This window comes from Arachis stenosperma, chromosome 6 (genome assembly GCF_014773155.1).
Source record: "Arachis stenosperma cultivar V10309 chromosome 6, arast.V10309.gnm1.PFL2, whole genome shotgun sequence".
NCBI lineage: Eukaryota > Viridiplantae > Streptophyta > Magnoliopsida > Fabales > Fabaceae > Arachis > Arachis stenosperma.
The window spans coordinates 4,976,148-4,995,803 of NC_080382.1; the positions used below are offsets into that span (position 1 = coordinate 4,976,148).

At 33.4% G+C, this 19,656-nt stretch overlaps 2 protein-coding genes across 2 annotated transcripts; both read left to right on the forward strand.

The window, feature by feature from the left end:
• Window positions 1-435: 435 nt before the first annotated feature.
• On the forward strand, window positions 436-5,896 carry LOC130936282 (kinesin-like protein KIN-1). Its single transcript, XM_057866329.1, has 15 exons — window positions 436-740; window positions 874-976; window positions 1,313-1,356; window positions 1,753-1,782; window positions 1,870-1,992; window positions 2,096-2,121; window positions 2,270-2,351; window positions 3,084-3,125; window positions 3,212-3,245; window positions 3,375-3,450; window positions 3,525-3,744; window positions 3,830-3,921; window positions 4,239-4,353; window positions 4,434-4,610; window positions 5,206-5,896. Exons 1-15 carry the CDS (start codon window positions 624-626, stop codon window positions 5,356-5,358), a joined length of 1,434 nt encoding a protein of 477 aa, XP_057722312.1. The 5' UTR covers window positions 436-623; the 3' UTR covers window positions 5,359-5,896.
• A 464-nt stretch (window positions 5,897-6,360) lies between these two features.
• LOC130935485 (branched-chain-amino-acid aminotransferase-like protein 2) lies at window positions 6,361-18,677 on the forward strand. Its single transcript, XM_057865251.1, has 30 exons — window positions 6,361-6,658; window positions 6,749-6,818; window positions 6,896-7,021; window positions 7,105-7,168; window positions 7,264-7,351; window positions 7,473-7,557; window positions 7,771-7,827; window positions 8,035-8,148; window positions 8,523-8,593; window positions 8,709-8,835; window positions 8,887-9,059; window positions 14,199-14,301; window positions 14,441-14,539; window positions 14,913-14,984; window positions 15,098-15,190; window positions 15,289-15,426; window positions 15,531-15,589; window positions 15,759-15,861; window positions 15,963-16,154; window positions 16,253-16,353; window positions 16,465-16,519; window positions 16,608-16,694; window positions 16,768-16,819; window positions 17,273-17,358; window positions 17,448-17,501; window positions 17,588-17,671; window positions 17,770-17,841; window positions 18,220-18,300; window positions 18,420-18,455; window positions 18,549-18,677. Exons 1-30 carry the CDS (start codon window positions 6,543-6,545, stop codon window positions 18,675-18,677), a joined length of 2,787 nt encoding a protein of 928 aa, XP_057721234.1. The 5' UTR covers window positions 6,361-6,542.
• The last annotated feature ends 979 nt before the right edge of the window (window positions 18,678-19,656 follow it).

Genomic DNA, 19,656 nt, shown 5'->3' on the forward strand with positions numbered 1-19,656 from the left:
ATTGCTAATCACTCGCGGATTTATAGTCTATCATTCTCAACCCGCCAAAGCCCAACCAATTACCTCGTTATAAATAACTGCAACTTTTATTTTGGTTCCCGCGATCTAAGAAGCTTCATTTCACTGTGAGCTTTCGGTACGTCCTTTCTTGAATGGACTGTTCATTTTTTTCTTTTTATGGTTTGGTTGCTGAGAAAATGTAGAATCATCTGAAAATAACTGTATCTGTTAATGCATCTTCAAGTAAATTTTTGAATCATCTGAAAAATCCACGTAGAAACGAGGAAACTTCGAGATAATCTACTGTTATATCTTGATGCAGTAAAAATGAATCGAAAATATGAGAGTGGATACTCTTGTTATTGAATAACCTCATAGAGTCATAGTTCCGATTTCCGAACTTGTATTTTTTTTTTCTCTCTCGGATTTTCTGTTTTTCTTTTTCCATAGCTTTCCGAGAAACCTAAATTTGGATTCCTATCGAGGAAAACAACGTAGATCTGTTTCAAAATTTCCAGCTAGCTTCGAAATCTTTCTCTCCTCCTTGATTTCCTGTAAATTTCTTCTGCTGCCAGGTTTTGTAAACAGCAGTTGCTGGAAAGTACTATTTGCGGTGAAGCATCATGTCAAGTATTACTGTTTGTGCTCGCTTCAGGCCTTTAACTTCAAAAGAGAAGCTAAATGGCGATGCTGATTCTGTCTGCATTCGGTGCATAGACTCCGAAACTTTCGTTTTCAAGGTTTTGATATGTTATATTAAACACCTTATTTTTTATCATTCACTTTTATAGCTCTGAAATTAATCACTAAGAAACATGGAGAGTATTACAAATTACGATGGATTGCTCATTAATTTGAATCAATTTTGATCAGGATGATAAGGATGAAGAATTAACGTTTAGCTTTGATAGAGTGTTCTACGAGGAATCCAAGCAAGATGATGTCTATCAATTCCTAGCTCTTCCCATAGTTAGAGGTACAAGTTCAGAAATCTCATTACAAATTTATGTCAGCGCAATGGTAAATTCAAATCTTCAGTAGTTTCAATGTTTGCTTCCTTATAATCGAAACTACAACTTTATCTGATCAAATATCATCAACATTAACTTCGACTGGTGAAATTTGTTAGCCTCTTGTCTTGTTTAATGGAAATATATATATCTATATCTATATGATCGTACATTTTTCAATAAAAATTTCTGAAACGTTTCTTAATCAGAGTTTGGGAAAATGACACTTGCGCTAATTATAGATCTAGTCTTTACTTGATATCGTGCTTTGAATTTTATATGTATTCCCATCAACAAAACAGATTCTGTCAACGCAATTAATGGGACAATTATCACTTATGGCCAGGTGAGATATCATATCGCATCTCTATATACATGATGCCACCATATGTTGGTTTTTCTCCCAAGAAATTCATCTTTTGATGAACTACTACATGATCCCTAGCTGGCACGACACAGTGAACTGTTATAATGGTGTATTCATGTAGAATTTCATGCTGCCTAATCTGGAACTAAACAGAGGACACACTACGCAAAAACTAAGCATTCTCCTTTCTAAATGCTCATTGATTTATTCCGATGTTGTTGAACTTACAGTTCTAGATATGTTTTTCCCATTGAGAGGGGCAGCCACTATTTATTAGTTACATTCAAAAGAACGCATAAGGAGTCAAGGAAAGTTCATGAGTTTTTTCTTCCTGTGGTTCTAATGGAGATTTTGTTTTTTGGTCAATACTTGCAGACTGGAGCTGGGAAGACATATAGTATGGAGGTGGTGGTTATCGCGGTTTAGGTGTCTTAAAATGAACTTATAGAACCTAAAATGCAGCAATTATAAAATGATGATTTTCTGAAGCAGGGACCTGGTATACTTGAATGTGACGAACAGAAGAAAGGACTTCTTCCAAGGGTTGTAAAAGGACTATTTGATTCCTTGAGTCCTTCAGATGAAGAATTGACATTTTCAATCAAGTTGTCAATGGTATATCATGACATTTACAAATTAGCTACCCATTGTGATTGATAATTGGTAATTAAGCGGTTATGATGAGTTGTTTTTCTAATTTTGACTGTAACTTGTTCAGGTTGAAATTTACATGGAAAAAATAAGGTAAGCACAGCTTTTTTTGGTCAACTCTACAAGTACTTAGGTGTATTCTTTTTAAGTCGGCAAATTTTTTTCTCAGATTTGATCATAAAATTAGTTCTGACGTGAAACGGGATCTAATTTAACAGTCAAACTATGTCTTCTTGTGTAGGGACCTTTTCGATTTATCAAAAGACAATATACAAATTAAGGAAAGTAAATCTCGAGGAATAATTTTACACGGCGTAACAGAGGTTAGATGTTTTTTCTGGGAAACTTTATAAGTTTATATCTCGTTTCTCTCTAAGTCATTCATTTCGTTCTAAAGTTACATTGTTCTCCAAAATTTATGAAACTTAAATTCTAATAAGCTATTTGTGTCCAAATAAGATATATGTTCTGATATATAATTTGCTAAATTAGTCCTGTCTTCTACGAAGGCTCTGGTAAGAAAACAGGATATACTCCTCGACTTATAGAGAAAAGGAGACCTAGGAAAACCACACAACAAGCTATTAAAGAGATTTAAATATTGATGATTTAAATGCAGATATCATTTACGTTGGAACACTATGAAATTAGCTGATCCATTATCCATACAACCAACCCTACTAAGCGAGACAAGACTAGTTGGATATAATTTGCAAAATTCCGTTTGGAAACCTGAATCCTACATGTCCTCAGTAAAAGATTTGTCTACATAAGTTTTGAACAAGCATCAAGCAGTTGTGTACGTCAGTAGGTGTGCATACATGGTTTATTTTTTCTTCATGTAGTAGCATTTAAGCATAAGGCGACACCATGTACGAGTTGATTCATCAGATAGAATAGTTTGAAATTATTTTGTATTCTTCTATGCAATATAAATATTTTCTTCCTAGTTTATACAAGATAATTAGTTTGAGAACAAATAAAAGCTTATTCTTACTCAATATTTCTGTTGATGTTGTATAGAACTTACAGACCCTTTTAATTTCTTCCTTCAGATCACTGTACTGGACCCAGCTGAAGCTTTGCAAAGCCTCTCCGTAAGAAACCAACAACATGTGCATCATTTTTTCTTTTCTAAATGCAGTTTATGTTTGCTTTTCTAATTCTGATCTGAAATATGTAGAGGGGGATAGCTAACCGAGCAGTAGGAGAGACCCGTATCCTGCTTTGACTCCTTTGGTCTTTATGCATTTTTTCTAATACATGATAGATTAGATGTAAGATATCTCTGTTAAGGGAAAATAGAGGTGGAGTCAGAAAAGGCACCCTAAACATATAACTTGCAGAAATGAACTTGGCCAGCAGCAGAAGTCATTGTGTTTATATATTCACAATCCAGCAAGAATTTTCGAGAGAGAAAAGGTATTGATTCTGCAGATATCATTGTGTTTTAGTTTTACTTACAAATCATTCTTAAACACTTAGACTGTGAACAGGATGAGGTCTGGAAAATTAATTCTTGTGGACTTGGCGGGGTCTGAGAAAGTGGAGAAAACTGGTGCTGAAGGAAGAGTTCTAGAAGAAGCTAAAACCATAAACAAATCGTTGTCTGCTCTTGGGAATGTAATAAATTCTCTTACATGTGGCTTGCAAGGAAAAACAAGCCATATCCCGTATCGTGATTCCAAGCTCACCCGAATGCTTCAGGATGCACTTGTTAGTTTCTTCACCACTCTAATCTGTCAAAATCATACCAATTATTCAGCAAATCAGTGTTCCTCATAAGGTATTTCTTACAAAGGGAGGAACCGCTAGGACTGCATTACTCTGTTGTTGCTCCCCCAGTGCTTCTAATGTATCAGAGTCTCTGTCCACTCTCCGTTTCGGTGCAAGGTATGTAATTCATGCATGCATAATTTGAAGGCTGGTGTCCTGGCTATTTTTCTTTGATGATTTCTTAACTAAAATACAGAGTAAATTCATTAGATTAACTTAGGTGGTAAAAAGAATTAAAAAATTGCCCATGAGGCCATGAATGAATAGACTCTCGATTTTACTGAGATTAAATACAGTAAATGGTATAACATTTTGAGTTTATTTTTTTTCTAGTGAATTACAATTAAAGGTTAATTTTCAAGTAAGGGAGAATACGGATCCGTTCTAACGATGACCCTTGATCCATTTTGGGATGTGGTGCTGGGTGGGAGCAGGGCGAAACACATAAAGTCCTCACCTCGAGTTCATTGCATTGAAGAAAAGAGCAACACAGGCTCCACTGCTTCTTCTCCACCGGGTGATGAGTTTTCTTCAAGAATTATGAACGAGGTTAGAATATTTTCATGCAGTTTTATTTTGTTTATACGTCTTTGTTATTAGGATTGATAATAAGAATTCTGTTGATACAGTTGGGGAAACGATTGAACGTGGAAGATGTGAAGTTATTGGAGGAATTGTTCATTCAAGAGGGCATTCTTTATGATCTACAATCAGTTGAAGAAGATCAAGAAATAGAAAATCTTAATTTTCAGACTATATCCTTACTACAAGAAGCCTTGGAGAAGCTCACATCTGCCATTGATGAGGTAAGAGTACGATAAAAATGTGCTACAATCTTTCTCCTTCTCACGTTTTGAAGTCTTAATTGGACAAGTGTTTATTCAGTTATTCAACAGATCTTTTGTGATAGACAGTGGATGTGATAATAAGATAACAGGTAGTAGAGCACCTTCAATCTCTAGTCTCAATTTGAATCCCATGCTGTCTGGTGGAGGTCGATGGTGATGATCCGAATAACAATAATAACACAATAGTAAGAAATGATTGGCCTAAAGATACATATAGAACTCAATGATATATGTAATATGCGGGTTCCAATAATAAATATAGAAAAGGGCATTTTTAGCGAAAGTCGAGCCCTTTTAAGTAATGAGAGATAATTACTTCTATGATACTAATATTTGGATAATATTAGTTCTACATCTAGAATTTAAGAAACATCAATAACTCTTGTGAAAAGGTTAAAAGTGTTATCGTCTATTCCTTCATATTCTTGGAAGTGAAGTCATTTTCAACATTTTCACAAAAGTTATCGGTTATTTAATTCCTCGTAACATTTATCCAGTTAAGAATAAATGATCGAAAATTCTTATGTTATTGTTTGCACATACAATTTTGCAGCTTAAAAGGGAGAACAGCATTCTCAAGGCAAAAGTTGATGCCTCTGTGGAGTTTTCCTTCTGCAAGGAAGATAAGAAAAGATTGATTCATAATATGATTTTTGGTGGGGTTATCTTTGTTTCTCTTTGGGGTCTTTTGGTGTGGGTTATTTGAGTGTTCTGTATATTTGGTTAGGATAGTCTGTAGTCGGTGATCTTTAGGTGCTGGCTGTGCGAGCTCTTGCCATATTCCATGGTGTGTTGCCTTTTGTTTTCTCTCCTTAAGCATCCTTCTCTGTTGTTTCTAGTACTCATTAAAGAAACAAAAGTGATGGTGGGAATCCTGAGTTTCTTCTCAGGTCTTAGCTGACTGGGTCGCAGTTCTTCAATACCATGGAATAGCTCTTCATCCAACATGCCTTGCCTGCTTCTTTTTTTAACTAGTAGCTAGCAGCAAAATTATTATCGTGGTCTATGACTATAAGGATGGCTTCATTTTAGCACAATCAATTTTGTAGTTCAGCTTTTGTATAGCGCTGTTGCAGTATGATATGACTATGATCTACCATACTGATACACCCTATCCAAAAGGTGGGTAGGATTGGCATAATTTTAGGGCGATATATACACATTGAGATGCAGGAGTTTATAATTATTGTTGGACTGCTGCGTTCTAATGGTAGTAATACAACGGGACGGGTCTGTTATATCACAAGAAAAATATTTCACACTCGCAATCTGCACATATGTTATAAGTAAACTTATTAGAAATGTCAATCATAATATCCAAGTTGAGTTGGTTTAGTGGTTAGTTCACTAGTCCGCTTAAACAAATGTCGAGAGGTTCGAATTTCGCTTTGTACATGCAGCAACCTATTGGCTAACGACAAATTCTTAAATAGTGCTTGATAAATTTAAAGAGGATAACAATATATATACCACAGATTCTAATCTAATCTTGTATAAAAACTAACGATATCAACACTATCACAATCATTCTACAACTAATCAGTACATAACCTACTTTTAATCATTCTAAAACAATAATAAACGCTGAATGGTACGTGGTAATATTAAGCACCCTAAAATGCTGGAGCAAGTACAATAGTAGAGTTTCTTTTGGGCTGGTATAATAGTAAGGTTTGTTTTGTTTTTGAGTCACAATAGTAAGCTATGTTTGATGCTCCTATACGGCGCCCAATTCTAATTCTCAGAGCCCAAATCCCAATATATTAATAGTCTATGTCCAATAAGCTCAGAAGGCCCAAACAATTGCTGTTGGGCTTTGTGTTTCACTGATAATTGCAGTTCTCAGAGACGGTGGTCGGTAGAGGAGGCCGGAAGGTGAAGGGGGAAAGCATGGCGACGGCGGCGGTGGAGGAGCAAGAGCTGGATCCATCGCTGCCGGCTTGCGTGAACCTGATTTCAGCGATTCTGGCGATGGAGCCTTCCGATTTGGTGATCTCACATGCCAGGTCCCTTCTTCCTTCCTTCAATACTATCATTCACTGTGTTACGTTACGTGAATTAAATGTTGAAGTTGAAATTGAAAATTTTCATTTCAGGGCGTGTGGTGGAGGCTCAATTACAGAGTCAGTTCAGAAGTTCATCTGGGACCATTGCCTTTCCACTCCTGTAATTTCTCCACTCTCGTTCATATTCGTATCATATCATGTTATTGCTTTGAAACGTGAATTTTTAGCCAAATACAGGGTGATTTTTATGCTCCTTACTTGAAGATTTTTCTCAAGAAACTTATAAGTGAAGTTGAGTTTGATCATGGCTATGTTTTGGACTACTTGTACGAGCTTTATGCTCAGTACATGACATCTTTCAAGGTTTATTACACTCACAGAACCTTTTTAGTTGGATATGATTTGTTATAGGTTTGAGAATTTCCTTTCATTATCTTTTTTGATAGGATGACAGTTTTGGCAAAAGAGATACAAGAGTCTGCAAAAGAATTTCGTATATTTTTCCTGATGGTAAGTCATAATTAAGGTCATGTTTCTCCATTGATTCTTATATGATGTTATTTAATTCAGCTTATATTTGTTTGGCTACTGGTATCTATCTATAGGTTGTTCTGAACTACAAAGCAAGCAGCACTCAAGAGCGTTGGTGTTTACCTTACAGTGTTCTCTTAATATGCTTGAAGGTGATACAGGGTAAGCTCATACTTGTGGTAAAAGACCTTTGATATCAATTGCAACATTTCATGGATGATCATGGTCTGTTTATATAACTGCCATTAACTCTGTAAAGTTTGGTGCTGGTTTGGTTGTGCAGGTGTTCCATATGGCCATCAAGTCTGTTTCTATCCGAGTTAATACTTTCTCATCCAAAGTTGTTTTCTAATAAATCTTGCTTTGAGGTCAGTTATATTATATATATATACTACGATTTTGTTGAATTTAGAAACAATTTTGATGTTTTCTGATCATGTATAGTCCTTTGCATTGTTGGAATTTTCACCTTCTGTTTATAAATTTTGATAATTTCATTTCTTTCCTTAAGATAGCTATATAGGCTTTCAAATGTTATCATTGTCTTGCACCGAGTCTTACTTCCTCAAAATTTGAAACAGATTGGCTCAGGAGTTGGCTTAGTTGGATTATGTCTTGCACATGTGAAAGCTTCCAAGGTATACCAAAAACCAATCTTTAATTGATGACTCATCCATGAATACTGAATACAAATGCTTGCGTTTTTGCTTCGAACAATGTTTTCTTTCATTCTTAACAGAGTTTAATTTTAACAAGCAATATGTGATAGATTTTTACATTGGTAATCTTAGGTTGTGATTTACCAGTCAAATTTAGTCAACATAAGACATGTTTTTGGTCAACAGGTGATATTAAGTGACGGGGACTTATCAACTCTAGCTAACATGAAGTTTAATTTGGAGTTGAACCACCTCAATATCGAAACTGACATGCCACAAGGAAGTGAAGATCCAAGCATGGTAAGTCTGAATCTGCATGGACTCTTTCAGATTCTGATTTTATACATATATATGCAATCCTGACACCATTCATCTCTCAGTATTCTATAGACCATTAATATGTGCTTCAACTTATTACCTTATCTCCTTATTCATGTTTTTAGTGGCTTCAAGTGTGTAGTTCCAAATTAAGACCATGAATATGAGATTAGTCTTTAAATCATATCTTTCAAAATTTTGTTGTCCTTTTGTCACAGTCTAGTGTGCTTTAATAAAAGTTAGTTCACACTCTTTAATGGGGTGTGCGTTTACTTCTATAGATAAGGTAAATGATAATCTTTATTATGTGTCAAGCTTCAGTGGTTGAATGATCTTCATCGATTCATGAATCTCAGGTAAAATGTATGCATCTGCCATGGGAATCTACATCAGAGAGTCAACTCCAGGATATTGTGCCAGATGTTGTGTGAGAGTTGAACTTTAAATTTTTATTTATCCTCATGAAATGAAGTTTATTTCCTATACTACACCTTATAGTTTCGTTATACTCATAAGCAATTCTTATTATGATATTATTTCAGCTTGGGTGCAGATGTGATATATGATCCTGTTTGCCTTCCACATCTTGTTCGAGTACTAGCCATTCTTCTGAATAGAACGAAATCAGATTCTTGCAAACCTGAAAATGGAGATGCTTGTGATGAATCCGTTGGTAGATGCAAAGTAGTCTATAATGGGGTTGCTGATGGCAAGTCAAAGGAAGCACCAGTGGCCTACATTGCATATGTTATCCGGAATATTGAGACATTCGATTATTTTCTTTCGCTGGCGAAGCAGGCTAACCTTGATATTATGGACCTATCAGATTCGCTGAAACCTCTAAATCTCCTCCGGTACATGCAGCCATACAATCAAACTCATGTAAAACTGTTGTCTATCACTTGCAGCAACAGAATCATGGGCGCATAAGGTGATCTTCACGTGTAATTTTTTCCCCCCTGGTGCTTGGAAGATCATAATACAAGCTGAAGAGATGGGGGCATATAAATATAAGCTTAGGCGTAATATTTAGTCAGATGATTTCTAAGGAAATGAATTAATGGTTTTTTATTTTTGTTTTCTCTTGGTGTTTTTGTATGTGTGAGATAGATATGAATCTAGACTCTATATTGTAGGCTGGTCCCTTCGCTCTTATTATTTTTATTGTAAATGATGTTTTTATTTTTCACAATATTCACGACAGGCCAATGACTTCATTTAAAGGTCTGTTATCGTTGGCAAATGATTGTTGCAAACACAAGATAAGTTTTGAATCCTCTAATACTTGCCTTAGTATACAAAAAAGCTAACAACTTGAATAACCCAAATTTGTTATCATGCTATGTATTTATAAAACGAGTAATTTAGATATAATATAATTTGAAAGGTCAATAGAGGCAAAATTTGTATTTATTTTCTTTTTTTTTTACTCCTGTAGTTGTCTAGTGGCTTTTAATAAATAAGTATTATTTAAATTTTTTTATTTTAAAATTATTTTTTTAAAATAAAAAGCTCAACACATTAAGATGGAGTATCAATAAAAAAATACTAGACATATAAAATAAACTAATTTCTAATTATTTTTAGTAATGTCAACAACAACCCAAAAAGTAAAATATCACTCTACTCTTTGTAACATTCCTAATCGACTTGTTGACTACTTATTATTCTTGAAGATTTCGTCATTCCTTTCCAACCAAGTGATCCAAAAGATAACAATAAAACAAAACTCACTAACATCGTGAACCACGTAAATTTACGGTCATTCAATTCTATATCCACCAGTTCTATATCCTGTATCCATGTTTTAAAGTTTTCTGCTGTTGTTGTTAACACACTAGCGCCTTTCCTTTCTTTTATCCAACTACACAACCTCATTGAAGTCACCCGTGTAGCAAAGAAGAACTTGACATATTTCAGATTAAAAACTCAACTCTTTCCGCACAGCAAGCTTCTCCTCCTTTGTATGCGCACCATACACCAAGCAAACCGCACAATGAAAATTATTGTTTGTCAATTCCCTTTCTATACAGAACTATCTCTCCCATTTGTAACAATTACTCAACCTAAATATCATATCATCCCACATTATTAATAAACCTCTGAAAACACCTTCCGATCCCACAAATTCTCAACCCACCACATCGTTATCCCAAAATTGCACTACACCAAACTTAGTAAATACCTCCTTCTTTATCTTTATCAATTCTAACATATTCACATTATTTTTACGCTTAAATTTTTTACCATTCTCCACTTTCCAACACCCCATAAACCCCTCACATTCCACAAACTAAAATCATTTAAAAACTTTATTACACACCTTATTCCGGTTTTTGGGGCGGCTCCTTCTTGCTTTCTCTTTCTATTTTGCTTGCCTTCTTTTTTGTGTCAATACTTCATTCTGAGCTTGGAGAATAGCCATAATGTCCTCAGCCTCGTTATATAAAACAACTACTGATTCAACCGCTAGATCCCAAGCAGTCCTGTTTTCAGCCATATCTTTATCTCTTCCGTGCAAATCTTGATTAGTTTCACCATATGCCTGCTCTGAGTCCCCCGAATCTTCCAAGTTCCTTATTGTCTCTTCATCCTCCAATCCAGTTTCTTCCACCACTGTATTCTCATACTCTAAATCTGAATCTGAATCATGCACTGCATCACCCCTCATCAGATATATGTCAACATTCTGCCTACCAGCCACTCCCATCCAAACTAGCGTGGCTAGCATGGATCTCATTAACTGCACTTGGTGAAATATTTTTTTTCATTGTGCTGTTCGGACAATTCTCCGCACCTCCGTCAATCACCTTCCCAACTTGATTCTGCTCGTCGGGTGCATCAAGGGCTTCACGCTCGTCCCTGCCCTCCATACCATCAAGCTCAATACGCGGACATTATCACCTCCGCCACCAGCAACTAACTTCACCGCTGCTCTCAGATCCGCCTTGACAGCGCTATTTACCGTGGCATTCGCCCCTTCGCGAACTCCATGACCAATCACGCCCTTCTTTTCACCGTCACCCACAGCAGCCTTCAAGGAGGCTCTTTTAAAACGCACAATGACGTACTCTTTGTCGCATTACACAATCACTTCACCACCCCACTAACATATTGGTCCTTATATGCTTCAACCTACTTAGCCCCAACTGAACTTTTATTCAACACCAACCCAACCCATTCTTTTCCTTTATCCCTATATTCCCAAGTCTCCGTTCATTTAGAGATTGCTTTTTTATTGATTGTTTGAGATTTCATAGATTCCGCACTCACCATAACTGTTGGATACACCAAAGAATTATCAGTTCGCATTTTCAAAAAATCTTCATGCCACTTGTCTAAATCCTCAACGGCAATTACCTTTCTATCATTGTCATACTCTATCTCTCGTAGCCCCTGTGGCATTATTACCGCTGTATCTCATCTTAACTCCAACGGTTCTCTCTGAGCTTCTAGTTCTTCACTTTCGTGGTGTTCTACGACAACTCTCACTTTCTCATTCACCTCAATATCATGGTGTTTTTCACTAATAGACTCCCTAGCATCTTTGTCGTGCGTAGTGATTTTTTCAGACATTAATCCTCCTCCTATACTTAACCTCACTCACAAAGACCTCTTTACTCTTTAATCGTATTCCATTCATCTCTTTGATGGTCTTTAATGCCCCTCATTCTGTAGTATACCTAATGAAAGCAACCAGATGGATACAGTTAGGACTAGAAGTGAGCCAAGCTTAGTCGAGTTAGACTAAGCTCAAGCTCGGCTCACGAAAATTAAGCTTGACTCACGACTCGACTCATTAACAATCGAGCCTATTTCGTAAGCTCAAACTTGGCTCAACAAAAGCTCACGAGCTGGCTCGAGCTCAAGAGTTAGCTCAAATAATAGGAACAAAATTTATAATTCTATATCAATAAATAATAACTTATATATATTAAAAAATACTAAAAGAATAAATTTAATATATGGTCTATCTATCAACTATAAATTTTTTATTTATGTCCTATATCAAAATTTTATATAAAAAATGACTATAAAATTTTGAACAATTAAGAACATTAATATATATATATATATATATATATGTATGTATGTGTGTGTGAAAGTATTAATATGCATATTCTATATGCATTTAATCTATACTTTTAATATTATATATAATCGAGCCCGCTTACAAACTAATGAGCCGAACTTATCCAAGTTCAAGCTCGGCTTACTAGCTCACAAGTTCAGCTTATCGAGCTATTAATGAATCGAGCTCGACCTGGCTCATGAGCTGGTTTGACTCGCTTTAGATCTGATCATACCTCTTCTTACTACGAAATAAATGTCATTTATTCTTCTTGTCCATTTAAACATATGAAACAATTTATTCTTATTTATAAAAATTGTGAATGATTCACTCTCCTATCAGAGACACACTTTTCAATTTCAAATCCGTAAATCTTTTTTAATATGGGTTACTTAACTTTATCCTACTTTGCATTAGACATATATGAATAATAGAGTACAAGGAGTACGTGCTCTCATACTATGAAATAAGAGTCTTAAAAAAAAGTTAGATAATCTCGCAAAATAAAAAAATAAGAATACTATCTCCCAGTTAAAAGATTCTTAGAAAAACACATAGTAATTAATGAACATTTGAGACTGTTGTAACACTAGAACAACAATTGCTACCATGATCTTGTAGAGTAGTATAATTTTGTCAAACCATTGGCATTTTGAAAATTACCTTTATTTCAAAGAAAAAAAGAAGATGTATATTATATGATATCATTTATATGGTATCAATTTGGATTTATTTTTTAATTAAATTGAAGAAAATCTCATGTCTTAAATTGTTCAAGTTGTGATATTGATGGTTTGATGAACCAGAAGGGATTAAAAAAAAGAGAGAAAAATGAGTTTTTCTTATTGTTAAAGAGAATGAAAAATCTTCTAAAAAATATTTGTTGAATTATTATACGTACTTTTTATGTACTCTTGCTAAAAAATAATTATAATAGTAAATCTATTATTGATAAAAAAATAATCTAAATAACATAAATATTATTGTGATTTGATTAAATTGGTTTATATTCTATCTATATTTTAAATTTTACAAAGTTTCTTTTGATTTAAAATTCGAATACTATATAATTCAGTTTAAAAAATATTAATTACAATTTTTAAATTATAAAATTTAAAATTTGAATAAAATAAATAAATTTAAACTAATCAAATTACATTAGTTTGAATCTGGATTAGATTAAAAAATAAATTCAAATCGATAGGACACAAATTAGAATAAAATTGGATTAGATTAAAAAATTAAAAATCAAATTAATACAATTCGAATTGAAAAAAAATATATCAATTTTACTTTTTAAAATAATTCAAATTGTATTACAAATACCTTTTCTTTATTTTTGACTTTATCTCATTGACAATAAAAGAATCATGTTTATACATATTTAATATTTCTTCCCTTATCTCATCTAAGATAGGTGTAAATATATCATAAATGATATGAAAAAATGTAAATAATTTTAAAAATACATGTATTAATAAATAATAAATTTTTTTTATTTATTTATACAAAATTTCAGAAAGAACTCTAACATAGAATAAAAGAGTGCATAGAAGAAGAGAAAGAAAATAAATAATAATGTCAGTTCTTTATTTTTCTAATGGGTGTCACAATAATATGTCTGTATCAAACATATTGTATAAATCTCTGTGTGAATATAACTATATTTATAGCAATTAAAGAAGTCAGGTAACAAAACTTTGGCTGTTATACTAAAAAAATAACAAAAGCAGTGCCCGTAACGCACACAAAGGACACTTTACATTTGCATGCAACAATGCAACAAATTCCACCGCCACGGTTTCCAGTACGATAATATTGGCAGGGTTGTTATTTGTTACGCTACCCCAACACCTAAGCCAATTGGAGTACGTCGTCATATCTTCTTCACTCGTGCTTATAGACTCAAATTTATGTCAAAGTGTTCTTATAGAAGATAAATAACTTCGAAATTCGGAAGAAGCATCAGATCAGAGATGGTGGGAAGTGAAATAGTGGAGGTGATTCACTCATGGTCTGCACCAAGATCCTTAAGTACTAGTACCATGTATTCTTTTGCTCAGGTACCTTCTTCATTGTTGCATGCAAACTCATTGTTATTATTAGTTAGTAATAATGGTTCATTTTAGTGATCATTTTTGGTGTTGAAGATTATCCTAACTACATACTATTCTGAGTTTTGGTTTATAAAATGGTGTGTAGAGGGATGACATAGAAGTTCTTGATGAGCCTCTCTATGCAAATTTCCTTCGAGTTACTGGTCTTGATAGACCTTACAGGAAAGAACTACTCTCCAAAATGGTATCTATGTCTCTCTTATTTAAATTCCTGCATCATCATAATCATCATTATTAGGTCTGTTAGTTCCTATAATTTTACCAAAGTTTTACCAAAGATCTAATTGGGTTTTTAATAATGAATACTTTCGATTCAGTTAATTCTAATATTTTTTATACTAGAAAGGACCTAATTATAAAATTAAAAACAGGGTAGGAACTTAATTGAAATAAAAAAAAGTATAGAAATCTAATTACAAATTTGATAAAACTATAAAAACCAATAAAATAATTAAACCTACTTATTATTATTATTATTATTATTATTATTATTATTATTATTATTATTATCTCTCTCTGCATGTTCCATGTTGAAATTTGTGTTTCAATTGTAACAGGAATCTGATGGAAATAAGGTGGTTAATGATATAATTTTTGGTCCAGGAAGGAAGAAGTATAGATATTGTAAGGTAAGTACTATACTACTATTATCTTATCTGTAATGATATGTGAAATTCCTCTTTTGTTCTTCAATTGAATCATAAAAGAACTTGTTTACTTCACTTAATTTCACTGTTTTCAGCACATAGCAAAGCAAAGGGTACCAGGTTTGACAAATGATCTAATGAAGAAAGGGAAACACTTCATTCTGATCAGAAATCCTCTTGACATTTTGGTAACAACACTTCATTATTCAATATCACAACATTATTATGAATAAACAAAATAGTGAAAATACTCTTGATTTTTGTAATGTGTCACATGTGAATGCAGCCATCATTTGACAAGGTAGTGCCTCCATCTTTCTTTGAGCTGGGATTGGCAGAGCTTCTCTGTATATACAACGAGCTTCGCGAGCTAGGCAAGTCGCCGCCGGTTATTGATGCTGCAGACCTTCAACAACATCCTGAGGTATCTCTCTAGCTATGACTCTATCTATACTTCAACAATACTAAACCATTGATTTTATAATATTAAGAGCAGAATCAATGGTCATGGCCTTGTTTAATTTGTAGGCTACTCTGCGAGGTCTTTGTGATGATTTGGAGATCCCTTTTCAACCTACCATGCTCAGGTATATATGCATGATTGCATGCTAGGATTTGTCATTTTTTCAGACATGTTGTTAGTGTATTCATTAATTTATCTTCTGCTGTATTATATATATTCAAATACAAGAATTTTTATTTGCAACAATCATTTTTGCATGCATGAAAAGTTGAAAAATTTACAAAATTTTGCAGTTGGGAAGCAGGTCCAAAATCAATAGATGGCTTATGGGCACCTTGGTGGTATGAATCTATTCATAAATCTACTGGTTTTAACCAAGCAAAAAGGTATCCTCAGGTAATGTTAGGTTTCTGTTTTTTATGTTCAATTTCATGTTCTGTTGAGTCTAGACTATTGATTGATTGTGTTCAAATTCAATTTTATTGTTCTCTTTTCAGACATTTCCATTTTCTCTGTATGATTTGTTGGAGCAAAGTCTACCGTTGTACAATATGCTTCGACGCCATGTGAAGAAGAAGCAATCATCACTTCTAAGCCCTCCTTTACCACTTCCTGACCTTCCTGTTCCTACAAATGAGAAAATTCTTGTTTGGGTTGGTGATGAGATTGTGCCGCGTGATAGCGCAAAGGTACTTAATAATTTTGTGAATGGAATTAACATTTGTATTCATGTGATTGATTCACACATTGGCAGGGTGATAGAAATTTTTACCTTATGATCTATCAGGTATCTGTGTTTGATTCGGTTGTCCAAGGCGGCGACTCGGTTTGGGAGGGTCTTAGAGTGTATAATGGCAAAATATTCAAGCTTGAAGAACATTTAGACAGGTATTAATGTAACAAAATTTTTAAATCATGTATTATATACTTTCAATTTACTGTTTTATCTTATATAAAACACTTAGAAGTTAATGTTGATTATTTGTTGCTTCAAATTAGGATGTTTGATTCAGCAAAAGCTTTGGCTTTTGAAAATGTTCCAACTAGAGATGAGGTGTGTTTGATTTCAATTTAGCACCCCTGGCTAGCATACATAACTGGAAATACATGGTGACTAATGAGCATGGTTCCAAAATTTACAGATTAAGGATGCAATTTTCAGAACCTTGATTAGGAATGGCATGTTTGACAATTCACACATCAGACTATCTCTAACAAGAGGGAAGAAGGTTTGTTTTACTCTCTAATCTCTATTTAAAGTGACATGACAGTGAAAGAATATTGATTTGTTTTTCTGTGTAGGTCACTTCTGGGATGAGTCCAGCTTTCAATCTATATGGATGCACATTAATTGGTAATTTCATCCTATAACTAAAAATGATTAGGGAATTATGCACACTGTTGATGTATTAAATAATCATACAGTTAACCAATCCAAAACATAGTTGAAGCTTTCATAGAAATAAGCTTTTGAAACATGCATTAAATATATTCTAGGATTACATGATTTTTTTACAAACTTTATACTTTATAGTCCGATGAGAATGAAAATGACATAATAAGTTAAGGTAGAAACTCACGTGCAGTTAACTTTATGTGAAGTTGATAGTTGAGAGTTATTAGATGATTTGACAGATTTGACTAAATTGTCATTTACGGCTCTCAACTATCAACTTCAAGACAACTGCACGTGAGTTTTCATTTAATTCAAACATGATACTTTATATTCAAATAAAATATGTCAAAAGAGTTATTTCATGTGTTAAATACGTGTATAATTAGATTTATTATGGGAGAATATATGCAGTGCTGGCTGAATGGAAGCCCCCAGTATATGATAATACACGTGGTATCGTTCTTGTAACTGCTACAACCCGGCGTAATTCACCTAATGTATGTTCCTTGATTTGCATACTCCTTTATTATATAAAAGACTCTGTTCTCTTAATCATTATTCTTTTCTCTGTTTTCCTAACCACCAGAGTTTGGACTCAAAGATTCATCACAATAACCTCCTCAATAATATACTTGCAAAGGTAATGTATTATATTGTATTGTATTTTAATTTTCTGTTTGTTCTGGTGGATTCAAATTATATTATTATGATGATATATTGGCGCAGATTGAAGGCAATAACGCAAAAGTAGATGATGCAATTATGCTAGACAAAGATGGTTATGTATCTGAAACCAATGCAACTAACATTGTATGTCATCGTCCTCCTATATATCCTATGTGCACCTTTTCAATGATTTGGAACACTTGAACTCGTTTGTGTTGATTTTTTTTTTTTCTATGGTGCAGTTCATAGTAAAGAAGGGACGCGTTAGCACTCCTCATGCCGATTATTGTCTTCCTGGGATTACTCGCGCAACGGTATAACATTTTGGTAAAAACTGACGTGTAGTTGTATTCATGTGAAGTTGGTAGCTAAGTGTCGTTAGATTATTTGACAGGTTTGATTAAATTGTCATCTAATGACTCTGAATTATCAACTTCACATGAACTGTACATGAGTTTTCACCATAACATAATATCTTTGCATGGTGAGGATTTACATGTAGTTGTCTTTATGTAAAGTTGATAATTGAGAATTGTTGGATTGTAGTCTAGTCAAACCTGTTAAATCATCTAATGGTCATGCATGCGAGTCTTCATCATGGAAAGATATTAAGCACTTTAGTCAAATATGTCTTCATCTTTACACTAATATCTTCATCTGAATAGTCAGTTACTATTTGGTTATATATGTAGATAATGGATTTGGTGGTGAAGGAGGACTTAATCTTAGAGGAGCGAAGAATTAGCTTATCAGAAGTGCACACCGCAGACGAGGTTCAGTTTCGATTTGACTCGATTCGATTCAGTTCGGTTCGGTTCACGTATCAAGAATCTTTTTCTCTAATTAATATGAGACGTTACTAACAAATATTGATGTTCAAATAACCCTGCAGATGTGGACATCAGGAACCATGGGAGAACTAAGCCCAGTAAGTGTCTTATTATGAATGTGATATTCATTCAAAATTTAACTAAGTTGGATTTGATTCTAAGTGCGCATAATTATTGAATAAATGATGTAGGTGGTGAAAGTTGATGGACGCAGAATTGGTGATGGAGAAATAGGACCTGTCACTAAAAGATTGCAAGATGCTTATAAAAATTTGACACAACAATCAGGTGTTCCTATACCAACTTACCTTGCAAACTGAACCAAGGTATGAATATTAATAGTATATAGTAACTTGTTTTATTTGTGATGTTGTTAACAAGAGTCTTATTTATTATCCACCGTGTATTGCAGCTGCAACAAATTGGTGGGAATTCAAACTTCTAAGTAAGATACTACTTAGGTTCGGTTTTTTGTTAGTTTCATTTGAAGGCTCATTTTTGTTTTTTTTTTTTTTTGTGGATGTGAAATATATGATATACTTTACAGTGCAGATAATAATATACTTTAACATTGTGATTTTGAGTTTTTTTTAACCTGTGGAAGATACAGAGATTATTGAATCCGATTTTTATACCTCAAAATTTTTAATTCTTTTTTAAGTAGAAATAAAAAAGTCTGATTTCAAAAATCGGAATGTCTGATTTTTATATTCTAGAACTCTCAAAAATTGGAAAATTCAATTTTTGTATCCCAAAAAAAAATAGTACCACATTTGACATTAGCAATTTGGAAAGGTGTTTTTCCTCCTTTGAAATACTCAATCCCGTGGCCCAATAAATGGGTCTCAAAAATTGTTTTTTCATGGGCTTCTTGTTTCCATTTAAGTGGTTGTCTTAACAGTTACCATGCAAAAATTAAGACGTCAGTTTAAAATTTTAAATGAACTTCCAAGTCCCAAAAACATAAAATGAGCTTCTCATTCGTTTAGCATTAAAATAAATTTATTATAATCAATTTGGAATCATTTAATAGTCTGTTTAAATAAATATAAAAATTTGAATCACGTCTTATATCTACAATAATTTATTAACTAATAATAAATATTTAAATAGAACTTAAATTCGTGATAATACTGTTAGAAATAAAAAATATAAAAAAATAAATTTATTATCCTGATAAATACAAATATATATATATATAATATAATTTTAATGTATTAACAATGTAAATATTTTTATAAGGTCATATATTTAGATAATTTTTTAAATAATAATAAATTTAAAAATTAATTATTTTTA